The sequence below is a fragment of the Atractosteus spatula genome, chromosome 4 (assembly GCF_055471065.1).
Source record: "Atractosteus spatula isolate fAtrSpa1 chromosome 4, fAtrSpa1.hap1, whole genome shotgun sequence".
Classification (NCBI taxonomy): domain Eukaryota; kingdom Metazoa; phylum Chordata; class Actinopteri; order Semionotiformes; family Lepisosteidae; genus Atractosteus; species Atractosteus spatula.
The window spans coordinates 29,911,681-29,937,021 of NC_142709.1; the positions used below are offsets into that span (position 1 = coordinate 29,911,681).

Below are 25,341 nucleotides of genomic sequence, written 5' to 3' on the forward strand. Positions count from 1 at the left end.
GTGTCCGGTGTGAGAGGTCGCTGCGCCCGCCGGCTTTGCTTCCCTCTTCCTCCAGCGCTCGCTCTCTCTTTTTGGATCTCCACTGCAATGGCGGAGCAGCAGCAGTTCTATCTCTTGTTGGGCAACCTGATGAGCCCTGACAACAATGTCAGGAAGCAGTCTGAGGTACGGGATCGTTTGTAAAGCACTTTCTAGACGTGCCAAATGCGTGAATAGGAGAACGGTATGAAATGTTACGTGTTATAAGAGCCGAGGTTTCGCGCTGGCCCAGCCCACGTGTTGGGGGGAACGAAAACTGCAGCGGGGCTCTGCAACATCACAGTGCCGAGAAATGTCTCTGATGGTGAGACAGAGCATGCGAGCTCCCGGTGTCGGTGGTGCCTCGTATTAATGCGGAGTCTCCCAGTTAATGCTCTGTGGTCCCCTGCTGCCTTTTAATGATTAGGAGAAAGGGGCGTTTTGATTTGAAGGGTCCTGTAGTCAGGTAAACTCGCGGTAATGGGGAAAAAAAAATCACTCTCAGAGGAGCTGCGGAGTAAAAGTTTACCCGACCGTCTCAGTGCATTAACTGTTTGGAGGGAGAATGTAAGTTTCAGATGTGCGCCCACAGTTTAGGTGAAAAAACGGTATTGACCACTTTCCTGCCTACATCAGAGGGATTTTCTGTATGTTTTGTACTGATGTGTTGTTCCATGAAGGCACCTGCGTGTACGTGAATTTGAGTGTCATATTTTTTACAGGTGGGCGTTTCTTCTGCATTAGCACTCGAAAACGGCAAAACGCATTGACCTCTAAAGACAAGTGTCTGTTACCTGTACGATGTTTAGTATTCGTGCCTGCAACAAGTGATCAGTTATCGCATTACTAGGAACTTTCAAAATACAGCTAACCATGGACTTGATAACGGAACAGCTAACTTGAAGACGGGACTTAATTTCAGTGATGCTTAACTGTCCGAATCTGGAGGCATTGCAACTTTCAATGAAGAACATAGCGAAGCTTTTGTGTTTTAAAATGAAATAGGCAGTTCCATATTTAGATGAGACTAAAGATCGTTCCTAAACCTAAAACAGGTATCGCAATATATCTGAGAGAAACTGTGAACTTTCACTTGAACAAAATGAAGGCTGGGGCCGAGTTTCTGATAAACCGGTAGACGTGCCTCCCTGTTGGGATTATTCATTTAATTCCTTTGTTCCCGGTGTGCTTAAAGTATAACTCTTCCAAAGCCTGGTGGGGAATCCGTACTGAATTAATGGAGATTCCCGGGTCTGCTCTAGCAGGGTCCTGATTGGACGCCGGGATTGAGTCTTTTTATCGTCCTCAGTTGTCAGCACATTTCTTTATTAAAGACAATGAGTGGCGAAATCCTTTATCCAGACACCCCGTCGGGAACTCTTTGCTCCGTGTAGACTGAATTAGAGTATTGTTTCCTTTAGAGATGGGGAAACGGCACGTTTTAGCAAATGCGTTTCCCTCACGTTGGGGGCAGTATATAAAATGGTGAATTTCAAATATACCCCCCCCCCATCATTACATTGAAGAAATGGATGCATTTCTAATATGATGCTGGCCTAGAGTAGAAGTCTGCAATATAAACATGTAGTCTGATGGTATTTTTTTATACCATTTTGAATGGGATTTTTGGGCTGCCACAAGGTGAATCAGACTTTCATAGGGTTTTAGTATCTTTGAAGGACCTGCTATGAGCTCCTGCCATGAGTTCATATGGGAAGATGGGTTGAAATGTGTTTAACTTACAGTGCAGAAGGTGTTATGACTGTAACCCCTGTTTAAGAAAATTAGACCTGCCACTTGGATCTCTTCCTAAGACCTAATATAACACTGTTGACCTCCGTGTTCAGTTTTGAAGGGGGTTGAGAAGAACAAAAGCAGGTGAATTTGACTTGAGGAGAGCTGGGGTTCTGAATACTGTTTGAACCCGAGACTGCTCGCTGTTCTTGTTCTTTGCTGCGGATTTGGGAAATATTCACGCTATGGTAAGCAAGGTGAAGAAAAGTCATGGGGGGTTGCAAACCTCTGTTCTTGATTTTTTTTCTTTTGAAGAAGATAAAACACCTTAGTGTCTGTATAATGCAGTGGAGCCTTTAGGAAGACATATTTTGTAATGGACAGACCTCCCTGTTTCTTTAACTCCCTAAGTATAAGATGAAGATCAGTGAAGCCTCCATTCAGTTTATAATCTTTTGTGCATGATGGTAAGTTTTTAGCTGACTAAAGAATCAGTCAATGGGTGTTTTCTCCTTACATTCCTTCTGTTACATCCCTGGTATTCCTATTCCATCTACAATAAGTGAAAAATAATAAAATTGAAAGCAGAGGTGATAAGATAGCTCCATTTTGAATTAACCTTGAATGCATCACAAGTTTTTCAGGCAACTTTTATAAGACACCGTATTAATTTATATTTCACTTTTAACCTTTATGCAAAGTCACTTTTGTTTCTGTTACTCCTTTTTTTTATTGTCTGGAAATGAACGAAGTGCCTGTTGTTGAAACGACCAAAAAATTTGCAACTGGTCTTGTTAGAAGTTTGTTTTTTTTCAGTTGAAATGGGGGGTGGGGGTGTGTGTGAATGCTGCTCTTCTATTTTATAAAAAAAAATCCTGAAGCAGTGTGCTCCTGGCTTGATGGCATTTTTTTTGTTCCAGTGAGGCCTAACTGAGTCACTGCCATGTGCATGAGATTGCGAGAGGGAGGAGGAGGAGGGGTGGTGGTGGTGGTGGCTGTGATCCTGTGAATAAGTAAAAACATGACATGTATGTTTTGATCACTACAGACCGTATTTTTGGCAGTAGCCAAAAAAAGTCCAGCAACCAGGCAAAGCTGGCCTGGCGGAGAACATCTGAGAACTGTTATGCTGAAGGACCCTGGCGGTTTGGATGTAGGGGAAATGTGGAGCATTGAAATAACGATAAAGTAAAATGAAAGGGTTTTCTTTTCCTGATATAGCCTTTTAAGGTTGAAATATGTTAGGAAGCTGAGTCATGCCGAGTAACGGAGACGCTGAATGCCAGTCACTTTCCTTTGGGATTCTTTGTGGGATTGACTGAGCCACACCCACTCAGACGTGGCCAATGGCAGGTATCCTAAGGGAAGAGGATGTTCAGAGAGGACATCTCTTCTGGATTCAGGGGGTCACTTCATTCCCCTGCTCTTTACAGAGAGTTTCAGAAGCTGATATTCCTGATCTCCCATTTCTTCTCTGGGTTAACAAAATAATGCACCCCTTTCCCTGAGCTTCAGTAAGCCTGATTGACAGCAGTACAGTTTGTTGAAGGGTGTGGCTGAAAAGTTTGTCATCGGCCTTAAGCTGCTTCATGTGTTTTCCATCAGCTGCAGCGTAGTGCTTTTGTAATAACTTCTCCTTGTTTAGGAAACCTATGAAAACATCTCTGGCCCGACGAAGATAACATTCCTGCTTCAAGCCATCAGGGATGCCTCTGCTGCTGAGGAGGTATGTGGTTTATTTTTGTATTGTTTTAATGTTTTCACTTAAAAAGACCAGCAGAGGAACTGCAGGAGCTTGTCTTCTGTGCTCTTTGGGTGACATGCAAAAGAAGCATTTCTGCTGTTCTTTTTAGCCTCTTTAAAAGTTAGGGTGATATTTCTAATATTCTTTTCATGTGTTTTCATAAATTCTAAGAGTCAGACCTCTCAGGTCGAACATGGAAAAACATGCTGCCCATTTATTTAATCTGCTGCACACCTCTTTTGGCAGTATTTCTTTTCTGAACTCTCTGGGTGGGGAAGGGGGGGGGACTGGGCTCTGGGTTTTAATCCTGGATGCTGTCTGTGTGGAGTTTGTATGTTCTCCCCATGTTTACATGAATTTCCATCTTGTGCTCTGGTTTCCTCCCACAGTTCAAAGACTGTGTGTCTTAGCAATGGACTGGTGTCATGTCCAGTGTGTGTCCTGCCTTGTCCTGGCAAGCAACAGGCACAGGCTCCAGCGCCCCCCATGACCCTGTATTGGATAAAGCAGTTAGAAAATCAATAGATGCAAAGCTGATCCTTTTAAGCTGGAACTGGTACTAGAACTATTTGCTCATTGTTTTTATTTAATGAGATCTGAATATGTAAGGTTTTGGATGCGTAATTTGTTGTGACTGGCAAGTCCATAAATAGAAACTGTAGTTCACTAGCTTTGCCATTTCTGCATAATCTGCAGATCTTCAGGGCATGTCCTATGGCCTTCATGGGGCAGGCCTCTGGCATTGTATCTGGAGGGGGTGTTCTTAGTCTGATTGTGAACATTGCAGAATTACTTAAGGTAATTCTTTTGTCTCCTCAGATGCAATTCATCCTCCTTGGGGCTTTACTGAGGCTGTGACCCCCCCCATTCACATGAGAAGGAAGTTCAGTGCTTTGGAATTTCTTCTGTAGTGTCAGGCTTAGACATGGCTTTTAAGCATAGCAATCTCTGCCCCTCTCTCAGGGGACAAAGCTCTGTTGTGTTTTTAGTATCAGTAAGCAAAATAAAAGCATCCTTTGGGTTTTGTCTTATACCAACTTCAAATTAAATGCGAAAAACCTTCACATAGTAAAATCTCTCTCATGGTCAAGGATGGATTTTTCCATTTAATGATCAGAACCGATGCAATCTATTCAGCACTTAATTTTCTTGAGTGATGGCATTTATAATCAATAATGGTCAAATAAACGCAGAGGGTATATATCCACGATAAGAAGAAATGGGGAGGTTTCGGTGATTTATTCGTGTATTTGTTAAGGAGGACTTTTGCAGTTAAACATATCGTGGTTCTTATTTGTATGTACTGTATCATGCTTCTGATTTTGAAGTGTGACTGAGGCTGTTTGCAAATGAAATAAGTGCTAACAGTTGTTTCACTCGTCTGCTGTCCCTGTGCTTTACTTCAGCCAGCTCTGAAGGATGATTTAGGGTGGTGGTCTCGACCCCTGGTTCTGGAGAGCACTAAGCCACCAAAGCCTTCGAGGCAATTCTGAAGGAAACATTTCTAAGGATTCAGAGCACTAACAGATTAATAGTTGAACAATTCACTTGCTTACTTATAATACTAGTCTGTAAGGATTGAAGGGCTTTCAACTTTTTATTCAAAAGTGTTAAAGTTAATACATCATCCGCACAAGAGAGCTCAGTTAAATTGCTTCAAACCTTTTAAAGATGATTTAACGGTGACCTGTTTAACCCACTGGTCAGGAGCTTTTCAGGCAATTTAGAGATCTAGATGTAGTACTGTAATTTTCAAGGCTATTACTGCAGACTTACAGATGTCTCTAGACATCTCTAACTTATCAGTTGTTGAAGGTTTGGAAAAATTAGATGAATAGACTGAACATTTCTGTTCCAGGATTTCCTGGACATATTTGATGAATTGATTTATTTTATTCCCATATTTATCATTCCCATAGGAGCAGTAACTCAAAATCCAAAGAACTGGATGTTTATTTTTATAAGTGCACTTTCCAAAAGCTGTGTAAAATTTCTGTTCCATGAATTTTTTTAAGTATATTGTTTATATTAGTAGCTGTTGTATGATACAAAAGTAATCTTTGCGTCATTAAGTAGTGCGTGTACATTTTTGGAAATTACTTTATACCTTGTCCTTTTTCAAATCAAGTCTCTCACTTAACATCTTTACATGTTCAGTTTGTGTTGAGTGCCCTGCTTTCAGCTGCTTTCTCACCAAGATATTTTTGGTCTGCAGGAACAACAGCAGCAGATGAGTGGTTGGTGCTTATTAGCCAAACTGAACATCTTGGAAAAACATTTTTTTCAGATTTTTTTAAATTTTAAAACCGTTTTCCTGTTGTAATGCAGAGCTAGGTCATAATTCTAGAAATTTGAATTTACCTCACTGAGACAGCCACCCTGCAGGATATAAAACTCATCAGGTTGTAATCCATATGAACTCTTCCCACTTGCATACTGTTGGTTTCTGGGATTTGGAACCTTTCTCATTGCACCTTTTAATCCTCTGCTCTGATCAGGTCAGGCAAATGGCGGCAGTCCTGCTTCGGCGACTGCTGTCCTCTGCCTTCGACGAGGTCTACCCTACCCTAGTGGCGGACATGCAGACTGCCATCAAGACAGAGCTCTTAATGGGCATCCAGATGGAAGCTTCACCAAACATTCGCAAAAAGGTCTGCGATATTGCCGCGGAGCTGGCCCGCAACCTGATCGGTAGGTGAAAACTTCCCTTCTCATTTCCCCAAGGGACCAGCCCTGTGGTTTGGCTGGAATGCAGCCTGGCTGCTCTGTCATTTTCTCTAGTTCATCAGACCAAGTTTTATAGATTTGTGCCCCTGCAAGCTGTGAAAAAATCTAAAGTCCTACTGCAGAACAGTTACCAAGATCATTAAACATACTCTTGTTTGTTTTTTTTTACAGATGATGATGGAAACAACCAATGGCCTGAGGTTTTGAAGTTCCTCTTTGATTCTGTTAATTCTCAGAATGTGGGGTTGCGTGAGTCAGCACTGCATATTTTCTGGTGAGAGGTTTTAGGTTTTATAAGTTCTGTGACTTCTTAAATAGATGTTTGAGTCTTTAGGGATTCCTAGCTGGCACTGTGGAAAAGTACAGGAGAGAAGCTGTAGAGACAGTGCTTTCTCCATTTTTCTTTAGGATTTTTTTTTTACGGCATTCACTTTCAGACTTCACTTGATGGCTTATCTGAGTAATCCTACGTCGTAAACTTGCATTTATCCTGATAGGTTCATAACCCACCCAGTACCTCTTTTTGAGTGACAGTATTCAGAATGCTTTATACTTCATGGGCCATAGGTGATCACCCTTATATGGTGAATCATGAATCATGTAATGCTGAATTTTAAAATTTATTAAGGCTTCCACAAACTCCTGCATTGTGAAATTTTGGTGCAAATGGGACCAGAGAATACATTAGCAAGGAGAATGACTGTATATCCCAGGGAGGCTCTGCATCAACTCAGTGTGACTGTACCATGGACCATGCTTATCCATTATGGTCCAATTTATGTTTGTACCAGAAAGCTTGCAGTGCACGGTAATCCCTAAGTGTTTGCATTAGTGAGCTGTCCTCATACATGTGAAGTTGAGTGCCTTGTGAAAGTATTCAGTCCCCTGCAAAGATTGCACATTTTGCCGTTTGAGCTTCCAGTCACAAGCTTTTCCAGTATGACTTCCTGTTTCACAGGAAGGTTTTGTGGCGAGATGGGACAGAAATTGAGCTTTTTGGCGTAAATGTTATATCCGTTACAACCCCCAAACAGTGCATCCAGTCAGCGCCATCCCAGCTGTGAAGCATGGTGCCTACAGCATCATGTTACAGAGATCTCTTTATCAATAGGCACTGTGAAGATTTTCAGGGTTAAGGGGAAAATGGATGGTGCAGGAAATGGAAAGCTACCTTGAGTCGTGCCAGAAATTTCAGTGGGACATGGGTCTGAAGCACTGGGTCAAGGCCTCACTGGGGTGATTTGACAAGACAAGAGTGACTGTGGCATAGTCGCAATCCTGACTTGAATCCAGTAGGAAACTAAAGGCTAGACTTGGTGATCCCCACTGAACAGGAGCAATATGCCAAGAGGAACAGGCCACTTGTACACCATCCAACTGAGCAAAGCTGTGGAGACCTATTCAGAAAGACTAAACCCAGTATTTGCTGCCAATGCTGCTTTCCGCAGGTACTGGCAGAGGAGCCATCAGTAAATTTAACGTTTTATGTCGCCTTTGTGGGTTATTGTGCCTTTCATCCTCCTTCGGTGTTCGGGTCTTAAAAAGTATGTATCCATTATTTGTAATTCATCAAAATGTGACTTCGGTAGGGGCTGAAAACTACCAAGCCAGTATACATTGTTGGTGTCTTTTGCGGCTTTGAATAGGGTATGATGGGAGTGTGCTGTCCTTTCAGGAATTTCCCTGGGATATTTGGAAATCAGCAGCAGCACTACCTGGAGGTGATCAAGCGCATGCTGGTCCAGTGCATGCAGGATCAGGAGCACCCATCGGTGAGGCTCCTCACGGCCTTCAACCTAAACCAGGGCTGAACAACCTTGTTCTGGACAGCAACAGTCCGGCAGGTTTCACCCTTAACTCGTCAGTTTAAGAAAAAATTCAGCACATTTGTATCACCTAAACTGATGATTAGTGGGCTTTTGACATGAAAATCCTGTAGGTCTCAAGGATCACTGCCATTCCTGACCGTTGGCCCTCCAGCATCTAAACTGTTCTTTTCAGCAGTGTAGGACATTGTCCACCGTAGACGTAGATCATTGTAGACATTTTCATTGTATTTGTCCTTCCGCATCATCTGTGTAGCATGTCGTAGGATTTCACACTTAAACACAGGTACATGTCCCTCATACCTGCCTTCTGGTGTTCCTGTGACCTGGGAAGAGTCTAACTGACAGAGCAGACTTCCCAGTTTTTCAGAAGTGGTGTGTAGCATTTCAACATGCATGTTTAATGAGGGAGGTTACAAGTTAACTTTGTCCTATCGTTTAGTTTGTGACGTCATGTTTTATTTCTGGTCAGATCCGGACTCTGTCCGCCCGGGCAGCAGCATCCTTTGTGCTGTCTAATGAGAGCAACACTGCAATCCTGAAGCACTTTGCTGACCTACTTCCAGGGATCTTGCAGGTGAGTGCAGTGCAGTCAACTTTACATCTGTAGGCATTCCTTTGAGCACCTTAGTGGAACACATTGGCTTTTCAGAATGAGCTTATTCTAGTATTTTTTTGTGATTTGATTTCCTTGCTTGCAAAAACTTATAATTGAGGGAAGCCTGTCATAACTGTTATTTACTTAAAATAGAAATAAAAAGTTCTTGAATAATTTCTAAAGTTTAACTGGGGTTTTCTTATTCCTTGAAGGCTGTGAATGAATCCTGCTATCAGGGTGATGACTCGGTGCTAAAGTCTTTGGTGGAGATAGCTGACACTGCACCCAAATATTTACGGCCACATCTGGAGGCAACACTGCAGCTGAGTCTGAAGGTGAGCAGTTTAGAGCCGGGAGTATTATCTGCTATTCAGAATGTGACAGATTGGCTGAAGCATTTTCCATTGCAAAGCAGAGAAAAGGTGGAAGCTGGGGGATTATCAGAGGATGACAGTCAATGTATTGTGCATGCTAATTTCAATTCTGATGAGCTTTCGCATTGTTCATCTTTATGAAAATTTAGCATTGCCGGTTTTTTGCTGTACCCACTTGATTTGCAGTAGGCAGTTGCGTGTTTTTGCATCTCGCTTGCAAACAGGCCGAATCCTCTGGCCTGCCCACCTTAGAGCCTCTCATCTTGTACATCCCTACACCAGATGTTCAGTGCCAGTTGGAGCAGAGGTGCATCCCTCACTGATTGTGCCCTGGTGGCCGAAGTAGGCATTGCTTTGCTGTGAGCCTGGTGTGTCCTGACCGACCCTCCCCTCAGGGCACTCAGCCAGTTGTGCTTCCCTGCCTGGGAATAAGTCACAATCTGCTAATGATGTGCACCAGGCTAAGACCTGTGACTGTAGAGCTCAGCTTGTGTTCGGGGGCGTGTCTTGGGAGATCCTGCATAGCTTTCATCTAGGGAGAAGCTGCTTGTGATCCTTTTTGCAATGAGTTTCCTTAAAGCCCCAAAAAACAGCCCACAGACGTCTTCACTGTCTGCTGCTGTGACTCAGCCACTCAGGCTGGTTGAGGAGTATCTGTATGCTTGAGTGAAGATGCTTTTAAGTTGGGTGCAAAACAGACGATGCCAATCATCTGTGATCTAAGAAAGGATCTGATGCTAATAGAGAAAACCCGGTGTCACGGTCTAAAAAATGAGGTCCCCAGTGTGGTTCATGTTTGACATGTCTTAATTCTCCCCAGCTGTGCGCAGACACCAATCTGACAAACATGCAGCGGCAGCTCGCTCTGGAAGTCATAGTCACGCTCTCGGAGACAGCCTCGGCGATGCTGAGGAAGCACAGCAACATAGTGTCACAGAGCAGTAAGTACTTGTCATGTGGGAGTCTTCTGTTAAATATTTTCACTGGCTTCTCTGAGAATGTCTAGTTGGACCAACAATAAAAGGCCATTTGCTGCTTTACATTTGATAGTCATAAATTAATGTTCGAGGCTTTGGCAACTTCATTTTTCAAAATATACAATTTCTTGTCTTAGGAATTTGTCTTTTCGCATACCCCAGCTTGCTCTCCATGAGACAGACGGGGAGAGAGAAGCTTGGGGTCAGACTGCAGGGTCAGCCATTTATCCGGCACCCCTGGAACAGTTGGGGTTAGGGGCCTTGCTAAGGGGTCCAATGGAGTAGGATTCCTCTGCCAGCAGGATTTGAACCGGCAGCCTTCCAGCCTCAGGCGCAGATCCTTTGTTATTTTTCACACATCAACTTTCCTGCAGATATTATAATATTAAACCTTAGCTAGGCTATGTATATCAAAGGATGAGCTACTTTGTTCAGTACATGCCCTGAAATGTAAGGCTTTAAGATAGAGAAGATGTGAGGATAGCCATAGATGGATGCTGCTTAAAGAGAGGGCCCTCCTGCTGTAATACTACAGCCTGGTCATCTCCTGCATGCTCCACCTTTTTTAAGACTTAAAGAGGTTTGCATTAGCCCTCTTTATCCTGTAGAAGTTTAAATAGGCAAATCTCAAATTTCTTCAATGTGCTGCTTTCGCTTTATGCAAGTGATTGTATTTGATCTTTTGATTTTTTTTTTCCCCCCTCCAGAATTAGATTACTAAAAATGTGCAGCGTGTGGTTTCTTTTTAACTCGTGCCACGTTAAAAAGATTTCCTTGTAAGGGTATGGCTGTTGGCAGTGCAGTCAGTGACGTGATGCAAACTGCAGTGTTGGCTCCAGAATGATGTCGAACTGCTGTAAACGCTCAGTTCCCCAGATGCTGGCGATGATGGTGGATCTGGACGAGGATGCGGAGTGGGCCATGGCAGATGAGCTGGAGGATGATGATTTTGACAGGTGGGTTAAAATAGACACCAAAGCCAGGTTGGGCCACTTAGAACACAAATGGTCACTAAGTGATCAGAAATTTACTAGTAATTTGGCATCTTCTGCAGGCTAAACTTAAAAATAATTCTTATACTTGTATAGTGTGTACATTTCCACAGTGCATTAGTGGTCACTGAGAGAACCCTGGCCAACAAATTCCAGCCCCCATCCTTAATGATGCCCTACTACATGGGCATTCCCTGTCACGTGACCCAGACTGGAACCTGAGATCAGATTTCTTGTCCTTGGCTAAACGCCTTTGCAAGTTGAGCCCCCCTCAAGATTTGACCTGTATATAAAAAAAAATTAACCCTTATTTTTGTAGTTGGCCTAATTGAGAGGACTGAAATTCTTAAATGAGAAGATTCAAGCACAGTATTTAAAAAAATAATAATTCTGGTTTGATCCTTTGACACTTTTGTAGTATTAACTATTTTACACTCCTGGAATCTTACAAAAATACAATACACAAGTCTTGAGCACTGCACTTAAAATAGTTCATTGTACAGAATTATGTCTGTAACCGACAATATTTATAATCATTGGTGAACTTGCTGTTACATTTAATACTTATTATTACAGCTTTCCTGACTTTATGTAAACAAAAACATCCAAATATAACCCAGCGAGCATGCCAGAGGGAGCAGCATTGAGTGGTTAAAGGAATGTACTGGGTTGGGAAAAAATGCACTGGTAATTCTGACTACACTGTACAGTTTCTTTGCTGTTGTATGCAGTAAAGCACAGCAGGGTTATGAATCGGAATCAAAACATTTTAGCCTGTGACTGAAGGAGTTGCACATTTAATTTATGAAATGAAAGCTTTGTTTTTTTTTTTAATTGATCTTTTTGCACAGCAATGCGGTTGCTGGGGAGAGTGCCCTGGACAGAATAGCCTGTGGTCTGGGAGGGAAGGTTGTTCTGCCAATGATCAAACAACATATCATGCAGATGCTGCAAAACCGTAAGTCTGTGGACAGCCTTGGGCAGACCATACTCATGATCTGAATCAGTCGTTTTTTGAACATTTTGATTTTGTGCCCACAGGTTTTCTTTAAGTAAACTTATGAACATTATGACTGCATTGCAAGTTTGAGTTGTGAAATACTAATGTACATTTTTGTTCATTGGTAAAGCCAACAACTTTTTGTAAAATTTCAGTTTACAGCCATTTAAGTCATATCCTATTGTTTGTCAATTCTCCACATTATCTTGTAGAAAAAGCAGTATATTGTGTTCCATCACAATAGTTGATTACACCATTAAAAGTGTGGAATTTAAAGCCAAGGAAGATATTCTATTAAACCTTTCCTTAGCACTTTGTCTTAAGTTAATTAAATGAAATAGTAGTTCAGGTGGGTAGCTGCGTCAGCATGCGTAGGCTGCAAAGGAACAAGTAATAGGTTTATTCCATGCTGAAAAAAAGAAGAAAGAGAACACAACGTTTCGGCCGTGGAGCCTTCTTCAGGTGTGAAGAAGGCTCCACGGCCGAAACGTTGTGTTCTCTTTCTTCTTTTTTTCAGCATGGAATAAACCTATTACTTGTTCCTTAAATGAAATAGACTTAATTCTACTGCTTGGGGCAATTTGCTCTTTTTGGTGTATTAGTGAGTCGCTGATTGGCATTTGCTTACTTTTTTTATTGCATGTGGTTTTAGTGCCTTCCAGTAAAATGTTGAGACGCATCCCGAATTTACAGGATGGACTTGGTTTTGTATAGCACAAAGCCTTCTTTTCTCCTGTGCGAGGTTGATGAAGAATTTACAGAGTTTGAATATTGGTGCATCTAAAGTGACCTGGTAAATGATCTGTACTTGGATTAAACAAGTTCAGATTTAGTTTTTAACTGTGTGAAAAGGGGAGCTGAATTCTTCCTGAGCTTTACAAGACCCTTTCTCCTGTGTGCAGCCGATTGGAAATACCGTCACGCTGGACTGATGGCTCTCTCAGCAATTGGAGAAGGCTGCCACCAGCAGATGGAAGCAATCCTGAATGAAATAGTCAGCTTTGTCTTGCTTTTCTGCCAGGATCCTGTAAGTGTCTTTGAATATGCTGCTTCATCAGTATTGCATAACTGTAGTTTCTCGTCTCCCGTACAAACTCAGAAGTAATTAAAAAGTATGACCAGGGCCCGTTGTATTTTTCCTAGGAGTGCTTCAGGAGATGAGGGATGTTGTTTATAGACCCTTAGCTAGGACATGTCGACTCCTAGTCAGTAGCAGTACCTAGGTTTTGAGGCTTGAAAGTGTAATGTCTGTTGATAAAAAGGGAGACAAACTGAATGTTTGTTCAGTGTTACTGTGTAAATTAGTGTTACTTTTGTTATTAGTAAAGTTATGGAAATCATAGTGAGAGCAAAACTGAAAAACATATTTCAGGAAAGCTTTTCATAAGGTTCCTCATAAGTGTTACAAACTATAGGAATTGGAAGTATTACATGCACATGGATTGGAACTGATTAACATGAAACGGTGTCATTTTAAAGAAACAGCTTGTAAGCAGTGGTTTACCACAGCGAACTGTTGTAGATCTGGAAGAGCAACAGCCTGTTCTATGTTGATGATGTAGTTGGCAAACTAGTTAAATTTTCATTTGATACAAGAATATCCGGAGAGGGAAACGGCAGCAAGTGCAAACTGATCAACACAGAACATTAAACATATACTAGATATTACATGGGTGCTTCTGAGCTGCAGAAAGATGCACCTTAAAGGACCTAGATGTTTGTCAATTCTCCACATTATCTTGTAGAAAGAGCAATATATCGTGTTCCATCACAATAGTTGATTACACCATTAAAAGTGTGGAATTTAAAGCCAAGGAAGATATTCTCAAGCCTAACAAGGAATTAGTAAGACATCTAGAACGTTAATTTTTAGTTAACCAGAACATATGATATTCTAGCCGTAGAAGCAGTTCAAAGAAGGCTTGATTGCAAGATTGTTAGTCTCAGGATTGACATATACAGACAGGTCAAAGGAGCTAAATCTTGATTGTCTAGAACAGAGGAGAGCAAATTTGAAATGGGTTTGTAAAAGTCTTAATAGATTTTGTCAATCATTTTGCTCTCGGTAGTGAAATTAGGACAAAGGGACCTTGGAACCTAAAAGAGAAATAATTTTAGACAGAATCGAGGAAACAGTTCTTTGCACAAAGAATTGTGGATGTCTGTAACGCAGTGGGTCCCAGTCCTAGTCCTAATGATCCACATACCTGCTGGTTTTCATTCCATCCCACCTTCATTAGAAAACTGTGCCTTATTTCATCTAAGAAGTTGCTTCAATTGAATATTTGCATTTGATGTCTGGTCACAGGTTTGGGATTTTATTTCACTTACAAAATACAATGGTTAAAGCTCCAGCATGTTTCAGAGCTGGGAACAAACTTTTCAGATTAACATTATTAAATGAATGAAGGGTTTGATTGTATAACAGAGTTCAGCTGGAACAAAAACCCGGTGCAAGGGTCATCCATCAAGAAACTTAAGATTCTTAGCTAGCAAATTACCAAATGAGCAAAATGTATGTTTTTTTTTTAAAATTGATTTACTAAGACATTTGGGTTTTACGGAATAAGTAGTAAAGTTAAACAAGTTAAATCTCAGACTGATTTACCAGCCTACTGGATTTTGCTAACTGCAATGGGATGTATTTTTCGGGCTGTATTTCAGCATCCCAGAGTGAGGTATGCTGCTTGCAATGCGATTGGTCAGATGGCCACAGACTTCGCCCCCACTTTCCAGAAGAAGTTCCATGACAAGGTACCGTCTTTGGGAGGTTGGCCAGAGTGCTCCAAGAAAATGACCCGTGTGGCGCTGGCGTGAAGCCTTGCTGACGGTGCCTTACCCTTTTGTGTTAAGGTCATCTCTGCGCTGCTGCAGACTATGGAAGACCAGAGCAATCCCCGTGTTCAGGCCCATGCTGCAGCTGCATTGATAAACTTCACGGAGGACTGCCCCAAAGCCCTGCTCATCCCCTACCTGGAAAACCTCGTCCAGCATCTGCACACCATTATGGTGACTAAACTGCAGGAAGTATGTGGAATTAAATATTTCAGCCTTTGTTACTGTAACAGCTGTGGCCATTAAGTCAGGCTAAAGGTCATCCCAAAGGATCTCAAAACTCCTTTGCACGTGTAGAAGGAGACCAATTTTAACCGGCAGTAAAGTGCAGCACCCACTTGATTAATGTGTGACGGGCATTCTGTGCCAGCTGCCCCACAGTCCAGCTTTTAACATCGAGAAGTGAGAAAGCGCCTCAACAATTAAAATTGAGGGGCAAGTTTAAGTAGGGCATGTACTAGGTTTATGCCTTTTCTCTTACAGAGTGACTAGTTATTCAGGGCTTCAATTTAATTCATCATCCATGGGTTGGCACCTCCTTCAGCTCAGTATCCCTGGTCACCCCAGTGGGCCATTGCTTTGCAGATTCTTGTCCAGAGGGAAGAGTTGCACCACCATCACCAACTTTAGATCTTGCTTCTGAAGTCTCCAATCCCAGAACTGTCCAGGTCCAACTTGGATTAGTTTCCTGGACTTAAGAGAGACAAGATCGGGTTACAGGATGCTTGAAAATAGGTCGCTTGTTCAAAAGCACCAAAAAAAGATTTGGTCTGCAGATAGTGTTGCTGTATTGAAAGGTTTGCATGTGTCACTATTGTCTAAATAATTGGGGGTTTTGTTAGAAACGTTAGTGGGATAGTTTTGAATGGTCTCCTCATCATTTCAGCTGATCCAGAAGGGCACCAAGCTGGTGCTGGAGCAGGTGGTTACCTCTATCGCATCTGTGGCGGACACCACGGAGGAGAAGTTCGTGCCCTTTTACGACCTCTTCATGCCGTCCCTGAAGCACATTGTGGAGAACGCAGTGCAGAAGGAGCTGCGGCTCCTCCGAGGGAAGACCATCGAGTGCATCAGCCTGATCGGGCTCGCTGTGGGGAAGGACAAGGTAGGCCGGAGAGAGAAGCGCTTCTTCGGGATGAGACACCTAGGGGAGCACGCTCACGAAGTTAGATGGCTTATTCAGACCTGTTGTCGAGCCCATGTCATGTGGAATAAGTTTTATCCCCACAACAGATGGGGTCATGGGGCAAAACTTGCACAGACACTTGACAGATGGGCATGTTTGTGGGTTTTAGCTGGGGTGTACTGCAGTTTCATTTCTGTGCCACGTCCTGTCTTTATGCATGGTTAAGCGTTCTTCCCATTTTCATGCCTGTCCAATTATTACACTGTATTTATTGGAACAGACCAGCTAAGCTTTAAAAGCTCTGTTTGTTTCTGATAGATTATCACATTTCTAAAACTGCAGTGTTCCTCTCTTACATGCTGAAAGTTTCTATCTTTGCTACCTTTATCGGAAAAGCTTATTGATCTTTGTTTTTAAAATGGGCAGCTATTCAAAGTTTTTTTTTTAGTGCGCTTGGGTGAAGGTTTGATTTCTGATTTGTGTGCAGTTCATGCCAGATGCCTCGGATGTGATGCAGCTGCTCCTGAAGACTCAGACCGACTTCAATGACTTGGATGATGATGATCCCCAGGTGAGGCTGGTGTGACTGTACTTGAGGGGTCATGACCATTGTCGCAGGTCACAAGCCATTGTGCACGGTTCTGTAGGTTATTCCATTTTCTTTCTCCAGTTTACATAGCTCACTGAGTAGAAAAGATGAGCAACACTCTCCTCCTTTGCTTTTCTTTGTCGCCTTCAATCAAATTCTCAGTTCAGCACCCTGCTTGTCACTCAGGGCTTGAATGTGAGAAAACTGCTGTGCTTGCTTTAATTGCCAGGGTAGCCCTAGCAACAAGATAGGACCAGTAAGTGCTGGGCAAGTGTCATAGAGAACTCCTGTTTCCTTGTGCTTTCAGTTTGCACATCTAGGCCTTTCCCTTGGAGTCCTGCTGGTATGATTTCTTCTGGAAATGTTATAAGGCACATTAAAATTCTTACCACGCCTCCTGCCAAACTAGTCATACATTTGGCTATAAGACTTGTTAGTATGTTAATGGATCTCTTGGGTTCCTGTTTAACTTCCTGACTGGGTTGCCTACTGTGCAGTTTGCATGTTCTCCCCTTGGGGTTTCTCTTGTGCTCTGCTTTCCTCGCGCCTTCAGTAGGCAGGCTTGCTAGATTCATGGATGTCTTTGATCTGTCCCTCAGTGTGTGTGTATATGCCTTGTGACAGATGGGATCCTGTTCAGTGAAATTTTAGAATATTTTCTCTTTACACCCCATTCTTTTGGTGCGTGCTCTGGGTTACTGCCACTGTTACTAGGAATAAGCTGACTTCTGGTAATGGATGTCTTGTATATAGCATGTAAGCAGATTAGCTCTGTACCGTACACCATTGGTGACAATGGGGTTTGCTTTTAATACAGTAGGATAGTGAAGACTGAATTGTCGCTTATGGAATGTATTCATATAAACAAAGTCCTTTTCTAGAAGATAATTTTCTGAACCCCTGTTCATATTAGATATCTTACATGATCTCTGCTTGGGCAAGAATGTGCAAGATCCTCGGCAAAGAATTCCAGCAGTACCTCCCTGTTGTAATGGGGCCCCTCATGAAGACTGCTTCCATTAAGCCAGAGGTTGCCCTTCTAGACAGTGAGTACAGTGGTATTCACCTCCATTAACATGTTATTCCATTTATAACAAAGCAGTTTCACTTTCAAGTCTCAGTTTATAAAGGAATTACTTAAGAAATTATATTAGAGTTTTAAAATTTTGGATAATTTTTAGGTGTTCATCAAAAGTTTTTAATCTTATTCAGAACCTGTTCATAACTTCCATTTCTCAAGAACTGTCTTCAGCTGCTATAGAAAACTTTCAAGTAATAGCAATATACTGATCATTAAACTAAACTAAACTATTTCACTCTAGGCATTTATGTTTTTAGGAAAAGTGTGAATTTTGGATGTGATTAAATGCTATTTTGATTAATTGATCCTGTGTGACTGACCAAGATACGTAATAGTCAAAGTTATTCAAGTGTAAGTTCTAAATTGCCTCATTAGTGAGAGCTCATTGTACACAGCTGCTGAGGTGATTCAAGCTGTTGAATGTCAAGCCTTGTGTAATGAATAAAAATCTACAAAGGAACCACTTTGTCTCCGACGCCAATAATAAATGGGTCTTGTTCTCTTGATATGTTTGAGGCTGAATGAGAATCGTGCACTGGGGTGTTCCCAGCCAGCAGTCCATTAATATTAAACCATGATCTGGCTGAGTGAGTCATGACACCTTGTCAAGATCAAAGGGGATGTCCAAATGGGATCACCTGGCCAGAATCGTCTCTTTGCGAGAGCACTGGACTTGATGTGATTTGATGGCAACCTGACCGCGTGGGGTTATGTTGATTGAGTCATGGGACCTTACCTGATACCTCTCTGACAGTGGACGTTGTCACACTGCTTGTGTAATAATAGCTTCCTTCAAGACGAGAATATGACATGGAAGCCAGGCTTGGGCCCCGTTGAGGAGCAGGGATGAGCTGTGGCATTTAGGGCTCAGAGACCAGTGAACAGGTGCAATGTGTGTCCAGGAACTGGACAGAAGTTCGCGAGACATTCACTACCTAGATTGTGTCTCTTCAACAAAATATCAGCATACCTGCAACAAAATTAATTTTTCTGATGAACAGCATTGTGAATTTTGCAGTTGTAAGTTAAAAGTTCTTTTTAGTACGCGGTATACTTTTTCTTGGCTTTTTTCAAAAAACCCCAAAGATGCTGTTCAACAGCACTTGCATTAAATTAAATTACACAAACTGAAGTAGTAGGAATATCGGCTGTGTTATTACTTTCAGTGGCAAATGGATGACCATTGCGTAAGAACTAAATCTAAAATGTGGGGCTGTGTGTTCGTCATGAAATAATTGCAAAGCCAGTGTTTGAGGGTCAGGTTAGGGTGTGTGGTATTCTTATTTCATTAAGATGGTCATCTCCTTTCTTCCTCGCAGCCCAGGATATGGAGAACATGTGTGAGGATGATGGGTGGGAGTTTGTCAACCTGGGAGATCAGCAGAGCTTCGGAATCAAGACAGCCGGGCTGGAGGAGAAAGCCACTGCCTGCCAAATGTTGGTGAGTCATGCCACTGCTCTGCAAACAAGAGCAGCCCTGGCTGTAGGTCACTGAAGTAGCTTACCTGAATCTTTTCCTCACGTTCCCATGAGCAGACGGGATCTTTGTAAATGGAAAATTGGTACTAGAACATTTGTGATCCAGTTCTGCAATCTATATTGTGCTGTTGCTCCCTGATCTACTTCGTTTTTAAGTGCTCAAGGGCTCTGTATATGCCTGTGGTTCATACTATTCCATTATACTCCATTTGGGCCAATCAGTGCAAGTAGAAAATTATAGTTATAGCATGTGATATAAAACTGAATTGTGGAGACAGCGGTGATTTGGGATGTAATTATATGGGTGTGTTCTGGTAGAAAAGTAGTCTTAACAGCTTAACAGTCCTAAAGGTTTAAACAATGGAGACGGACTGTAATTTTAATCGGAGTGCTTTTGATTGTATTCATGGGTCTGAATTGTATCTGGGTTCTTAAGGGCTTACCTCAAGACAAGCAAGTAACAGTACAGTTGGCTAACTTCTTTGCTTTTATTTCCTTGTTTTAGGTTTGCTATGCCAAAGAACTGAAGGAGGGATTTGTTGAATACACAGAGCAAGTTGTGAAGCTCATGGTTCCTCTGCTTAAATTCTATTTTCATGACGATATCCTTTGTCGAAGAGCTTGCATTGTTATAAGCTGATGCTTTGGTGAAAGGTGACTTGCTTTTGGAACAAGGAAGAAAAAGCGCCAAGTGAAAAAGGTTACCGAGTGGTTCAATGTAACATTGGCCAATACAAGAACTGTGATTCTATTCAGTGCTGCTTCTGCATTCTTGTTATATCATCTGTATTTTTTTTTTTTACTTCTCCATTATCCTGTTTAACCTGACCTCTTGGGTAGCTTTAGAGGATCAAGGCGAATTGCCCCCCTGTCAGTTGTGATTGTTCTTACAGCCATTCTGTCAAGAAAGGTGTACTTAAAAAAACTTAAGAGGACTTTCCTTGACTGTCGTACGTGTGCGTGTCGCAGCGGCAGAATCAATGCCTCTGCTGCTGGAGTGTGCCCGGGTACGAGGACCCGAATACCTGACCCAAATGTGGCACTTCATGTGCGACGCCCTAATCAAGGCCATCGGCACTGAGCCAGATTCTGACGTGCTGTCAGAAATAATGCATTCTTTCGCAAAGGTAATTGTCAAGGCTTTTTTTTTGCTGTTGATATTTGTTCACAGCGTATCGGTTAGCATTCCTGCCTCGGGACCCTGGGTTCAGTTCCTGGGAAGCTATATTTTGAGAGATTCTGAAGTGGACTTGCAAGTTGGATGAGGCAGGTGTGGAGCTTGTATGTTTTCCCTGTGTTTGCTACTGGAAGGTGAATTAGTTTCTGGGAACATTGACCCCTGGTATGAGTGTTTGTGTGCCCTGTGATGGACTGATGTCCAGGGTGTATTCCATTTTACACCCCTTACTGTGGGGGGGGTTAGGCTCTGGCCTCTTTTGTAACCCTTTATAATAAAATATTAGAATAAATATTTAGAATAAAAGCAGTTAGAAAATCAAATGGATGGATTTGTTCTGTCAGCAGCTTGCTTTTTTATTTTACACAGAAGTTGGAGAAGTTTGTTTCTCCGAAATGTCCATCAAATGCAAGCTGTTTGGCTTCTCACAACTTTTGAAGCAACCCAAGTTGTGCATTGTGCTTGTGTAGGTTTCGCACTGCTGACCAGGGTCTCTCTCTTCCAGTGTATTGAACTGATGGGTGATGGGTGTCTAAACAATGAGCATTTTGAGGAGCTGGGTGGCATCCTGAAGGGTAAACTGGAGGAGCACTTTAAAAACCAGGAGTTAAGACAAGGTGAGAGGCAGCGGTCTATAAGAATGCTGGTTATTTTTAAAATTATTTTTCCTTTTTTAATGAGCTTTTTTTTCCTTCAGCCAAACGGCAGGATGAAGATTATGATGAACAGGTGGAGGAAACATTACAGGATGAGGTGAATGACCTTCCCTGTGTCTGTTATCGCCAATGTTTTAGGGAGCTTGTCTCTAGAATGTACTTATTTGCAGTAAAAATAATTGCATACTGTGCAAAAAAAAAAAATCTTCCTCATCAGACCAAATAAAAAGTGACAATTGGCAGTGCAGATTTAAGCTAGTTAAGCACTTTGGAATCATCAGTCATGTAAAGTTCACCACCACCGAGACTGTCATCTCTTAGCACTGAACGATGACTCTTTTACTTACATGCCTGTGAAGGCAAACAGATTAGGCACCATGGGATGTTGCTGCAACCAAACTGTAAAGAGTAATTGATATTCTGTTTTTTGGGGTCTGATTTTAGGATGAAAACGACGTTTACATACTGACGAAAGTCTCGGACATCTTGCACTCAATTTTCAGCAGCTACAAAGAAAAAGTGCTGCCCTGGTTTGAACAGCTGTTACAGCTCATAGTCAACCTTATTGTGAGTATTTCAAGCTCAGTTTTTTCATAGACTTCTAGAAAATTAAGATTAAGATTTTAATCTGATGACGCACTTAAAACAAATAAAATAAGGACTATTCCCTTACATTACATGTAACTGTGAAGTTGGTCAATATGGGTATTCTGAGAAACTTGCTGAAGTAATCTATTGAAACTTGGGTGAGGCAGGTTTTGATTTTTTTTTAATTTCCACAGTGAACCTTTTAAAGTGGTAGACTATAATGTATAATATCGTTTGTTGCATAGGAAATGAAAGTAGAGTTACCCCTGATACAAAGAACTTGTGTCTTGAGTGATAAGACAATATAGGCTTACATGATACCAGGCTCAGTTGTTGTTCTGTTTTTACCTCTCTGTGCAGTGTCCACACAGACCGTGGCCGGACAGGCAGTGGGGGCTGTGCATATTTGATGATGTGATTGAGCACTGCAGCCCATCCTCCTTCAAATATGCTGAGTACTTTCTGCGCCCCATGTTGCAGTCTCTGTGTGACGGCAGCCCTGAGGTCAGGCAGGCTGCTGCCTATGGGGTTGGTGTAATGGCACAGTGTGGTGGAGAGAACTACAGACCATTCTGTACAGGTACTGCACACTTCAAATATTCCAAGTCTTCACTCTTCCAGCAGGGCCTGTGTGAGAACTTAGACTTATCCAGAGCTTGGAGTTTTACATCAATTACCAGATGTCACTAAATCTTAAGATTGGGGATATTCTGACATTGGGGGTAGCAGTAAGTGGCCATTCTCAGGAATTTCATTTCATCCTTAGGTTTTAGGCTAGCATCTTTTTTTTTTAATGCCATGTTCTGTGGTCAAGTATAGTCATCGGTGCTTCAGGAATGATTATAGGAAGGCTAGTTGTCCTGATAGTTTTAACCACATGTAATCGTTCAAGTGGCAGTGTGGAGCAGTGGTTAGGTTTCTGGTTGTGGCTTCAAAGCTCAGGTGAGATACTACTGTTACACCCTTGAGCCATAGAGCTTTAGATCTCTTTGATGCTTGAGCTCTGTGTTATAGGACCTTGTTCTCCTCACTGGAAATTTGGCTCAGACTGTTCTTTTTTTTTTCCATCACAGAGGCCATTCCTCTTCTGGTGGGAGTGATCCAGGCTGCAGACTCCAGAGTCAAAGAGAATGTCAATGCCACAGAGAACTGCATCTCTGCAGTGGGCAAGGTAATGAAGTACCGACCTGAATGTGTAAATGTGAATGAGGTCCTGCCTCACTGGCTGTCCTGGCTGCCTTTGAATGAAGACAAGGAGGAAGCTGTCCACACCTTCAATTTCCTGTGTGACCTTATCGAAAGGTTAGTGCAGCTTTTTTCCTTCAGTCCATCAAATTGATCTATTGATAAGGAATTAATAGATATTAATGGTAAGGTCATGGTCAATTGAAGTTCTGTAGAATTATGAAGTTACTAAATTATACTGTTACAGTAACATACATTATCTGAAAAGCAAAAAGGGAGCTCACAAGACATAATGAAGGGAAATGGAAATAGAAGGTGCTCTTTAGTAAAAAAAAAAAAGCTGTCTGTGCTGAAACAGTTTTGGTCCTAAACAATTTAGATGTATATTTATTGTAGTAAAATTGTAAAGATTTATAATAAATCTACAGAGAGAGTATTCCTTTATTAACATTATGCAGAGCATCTAATTTTAGTAGATTGATTAACTAAAAATCTATTACACTTAATACACTTAGTATGGAGTGTAACCCTTTTATCTTCAATAAAAATGTGATTATATATTTGCAAATATCCAGATATTTCTACCTGTTTCAAAATGGTAGGTATCCCATTGTAAAACTTAATCATGAATGTCTAAAGATGAAGTGTCACTTTCTCACTTTGGGAGGGGAGTGAGCAGTATATTCTTTTATGTCTGACTTTCAAGCTAATTTTTTTTTTAATATCGATTTTATCTCCACTGGACAGTAATAACCCTATTGTGCTTGGACCTGACAATTCAAATCTACCTAGGATATTCTTAATAATAGCAGACGGTGTTGTCAACGAATCATTTAAACACGAGGATGGGTGTAGCAAACGGCTGGCTAATGTTATTCGTCAAGTACAGGTTTGTAAAGGTTTTCTGTTCCTTTTGTGTTTTGAAACTTGTTTTATGTGTAAGTTAAATGTTTGTCTAATTGGCCACCATAGTCAACTGCAAAAACAGCTCTAAAACTGAGCAGGTTTGATTCTACCACAGATCTATGCTTAGCTTAGAGACATCTGATTTTGCCACATGTATGTAGTTACTAGTTCAATTGCATTACATCCTTACATGTTTTAATAGCTACGCATGTGCTCTTTGTAATCTTTATATTAAGAAACAGTCAAACATTTGACAGTTCTATAATGTGTACTGATGTGCACATCTCTAATGTGTATGCACATTGTTTCTGTTTTCAGGTCTCGGGAGGGCTATGGACAGAATGTGTATCAACACTGAATGAGACACAGCAGAAGGCAATACAGGACCTGCTGAACACTGCTTGAAGGCCTTAATGTTGCAAACATAGCTCCAGATAATCCTGTCCCTTTTTAAGCAGCTGAAGAAAAAAAATCAAACTGTAGCATGTCTGGATCTCTTCTGCAGACCAAACACAGCATTCCCCGAGCAGCTGTGTGGTACCAATCTCTGTGTGTGAGTGAGTTCCCGTTTACTGAGGAGAACCAGGATACAACCATCCTAAAGTACTGACACTTAGAGTATTTTTCTATCAGAACATCCTCCTAATCTCGGCGAAAGGGAAAGCTTGGAAGACCACTTTATGGTTAGGTATAACAAATTTCTAGTATTAAACTTTCAAATCAGTTACTCCAAAGTAGGTGTGCATTGTAACAATATAAGCATTTCTATTCATCTAGTGTTAACTGTACTAATAGGAGTGAGATATTATGGTAGCCAAATGTCCTTTACCCAGTGTCACAGCAGACTTGGGTGGTAAGGGCCTAGCAGGAATGTCACTGTTTGTTTTATCTAGACCAGCCTGAAATTGCTCACTGAATGATTTGCTCCTGGTGTGGAAAGCTGAGTGCCAGCTTACAGGAAGTGCTCTTTTAACATGTGAAAGTCTTTGGCATGTCTGGCAGTACCTCATTCATTCTTCCATTGAATAAACAGTGATGGAAAACAAGATTTCCTGTATTAGAGTGTGGAGTTTCTGAATTCAAGATAAGCAGGCAATCTCCTGCAGTGTGTTGTAGAGTTGCAGAGGTATTAGATCTGAGAAATACAGGGACATTTAGCTAGAGCTTTTTTTCAGCTGGCAAGTTGATTGCTTAACAGGAAAACTTCTTGGAAGCACAAATGCTTTTTTGTAGTCATCATTCCAGACTGATTTAGTTTTCATTTGTAGTTTAAAAAAAATATCCTTTTGCTAAAGTGACATTTATTTTTCTGGTAAGTAACTGGGGATGTATCCAACATTGTTTTTTTTTTATGAAATCCCTTTTAAAGGTGGTTTGTTTTTAATATTGCCAAGTTTACTAATTCTCAAGACTGCAAACCCAAATACATTTAAGGATTTACTAACCGTAGTCGGAGAACTACTGTTTGGTGATGGCAGCTGTTCCAGAAGACGTTTCAGTAACGAGGCCAATGAATGTGAGAGGACCCAGTGTAGGTTATTGGATCTTTGGCTAAATTTTTCTAGTTGCTTTATCTAACACAGGGTCTCTGGGGAGCTGGAGCTTATCCCAGCAAGCAACAGGTGCAGGCAGGATGCACTCTGCATGGGACACCAGTCCATTGCAGTGCACACACACTCACAGCAGGCCAGTTTTCCCAGAAGCCAGTTAAAATTAAAAGAATGAAAGA

The 25,341-nt window shown here is 41.6% G+C and overlaps 1 protein-coding gene across 2 annotated transcripts; it reads left to right on the top strand.

Moving 5' to 3' along the window:
* The first annotated feature begins 1 nt into the window (after window position 1).
* ipo5 (importin 5) lies at window positions 2-24,658 on the top strand. Of its 2 annotated transcripts, none has more exons than XM_088913683.1 (26): window positions 2-165; window positions 3,398-3,478; window positions 5,995-6,187; window positions 6,395-6,497; window positions 7,899-7,995; window positions 8,522-8,626; window positions 8,860-8,982; window positions 9,842-9,962; window positions 10,867-10,954; window positions 11,842-11,948; window positions 12,893-13,017; window positions 14,655-14,744; window positions 14,844-15,017; window positions 15,712-15,930; window positions 16,439-16,522; window positions 17,454-17,586; window positions 18,941-19,062; window positions 19,606-19,702; window positions 20,055-20,227; window positions 20,783-20,894; window positions 20,975-21,030; window positions 21,378-21,500; window positions 21,882-22,101; window positions 22,595-22,823; window positions 23,454-23,595; window positions 23,931-24,658. In XM_088913683.1, the coding sequence occupies exons 1-26, from the start codon at window positions 88-90 to the stop codon at window positions 24,015-24,017; spliced, it is 3,282 nt and encodes a 1,093-aa protein (XP_088769809.1). In that variant the 5' UTR covers window positions 2-87; the 3' UTR covers window positions 24,018-24,658. The 2 variants fall into 2 exon arrangements, with proteins under 2 accessions (XP_088769809.1, XP_088769810.1); XM_088913684.1 differs by lacking the exon at window positions 2-165 and adding an exon at window positions 4,316-4,379.
* The last annotated feature ends 683 nt before the right edge of the window (window positions 24,659-25,341 follow it).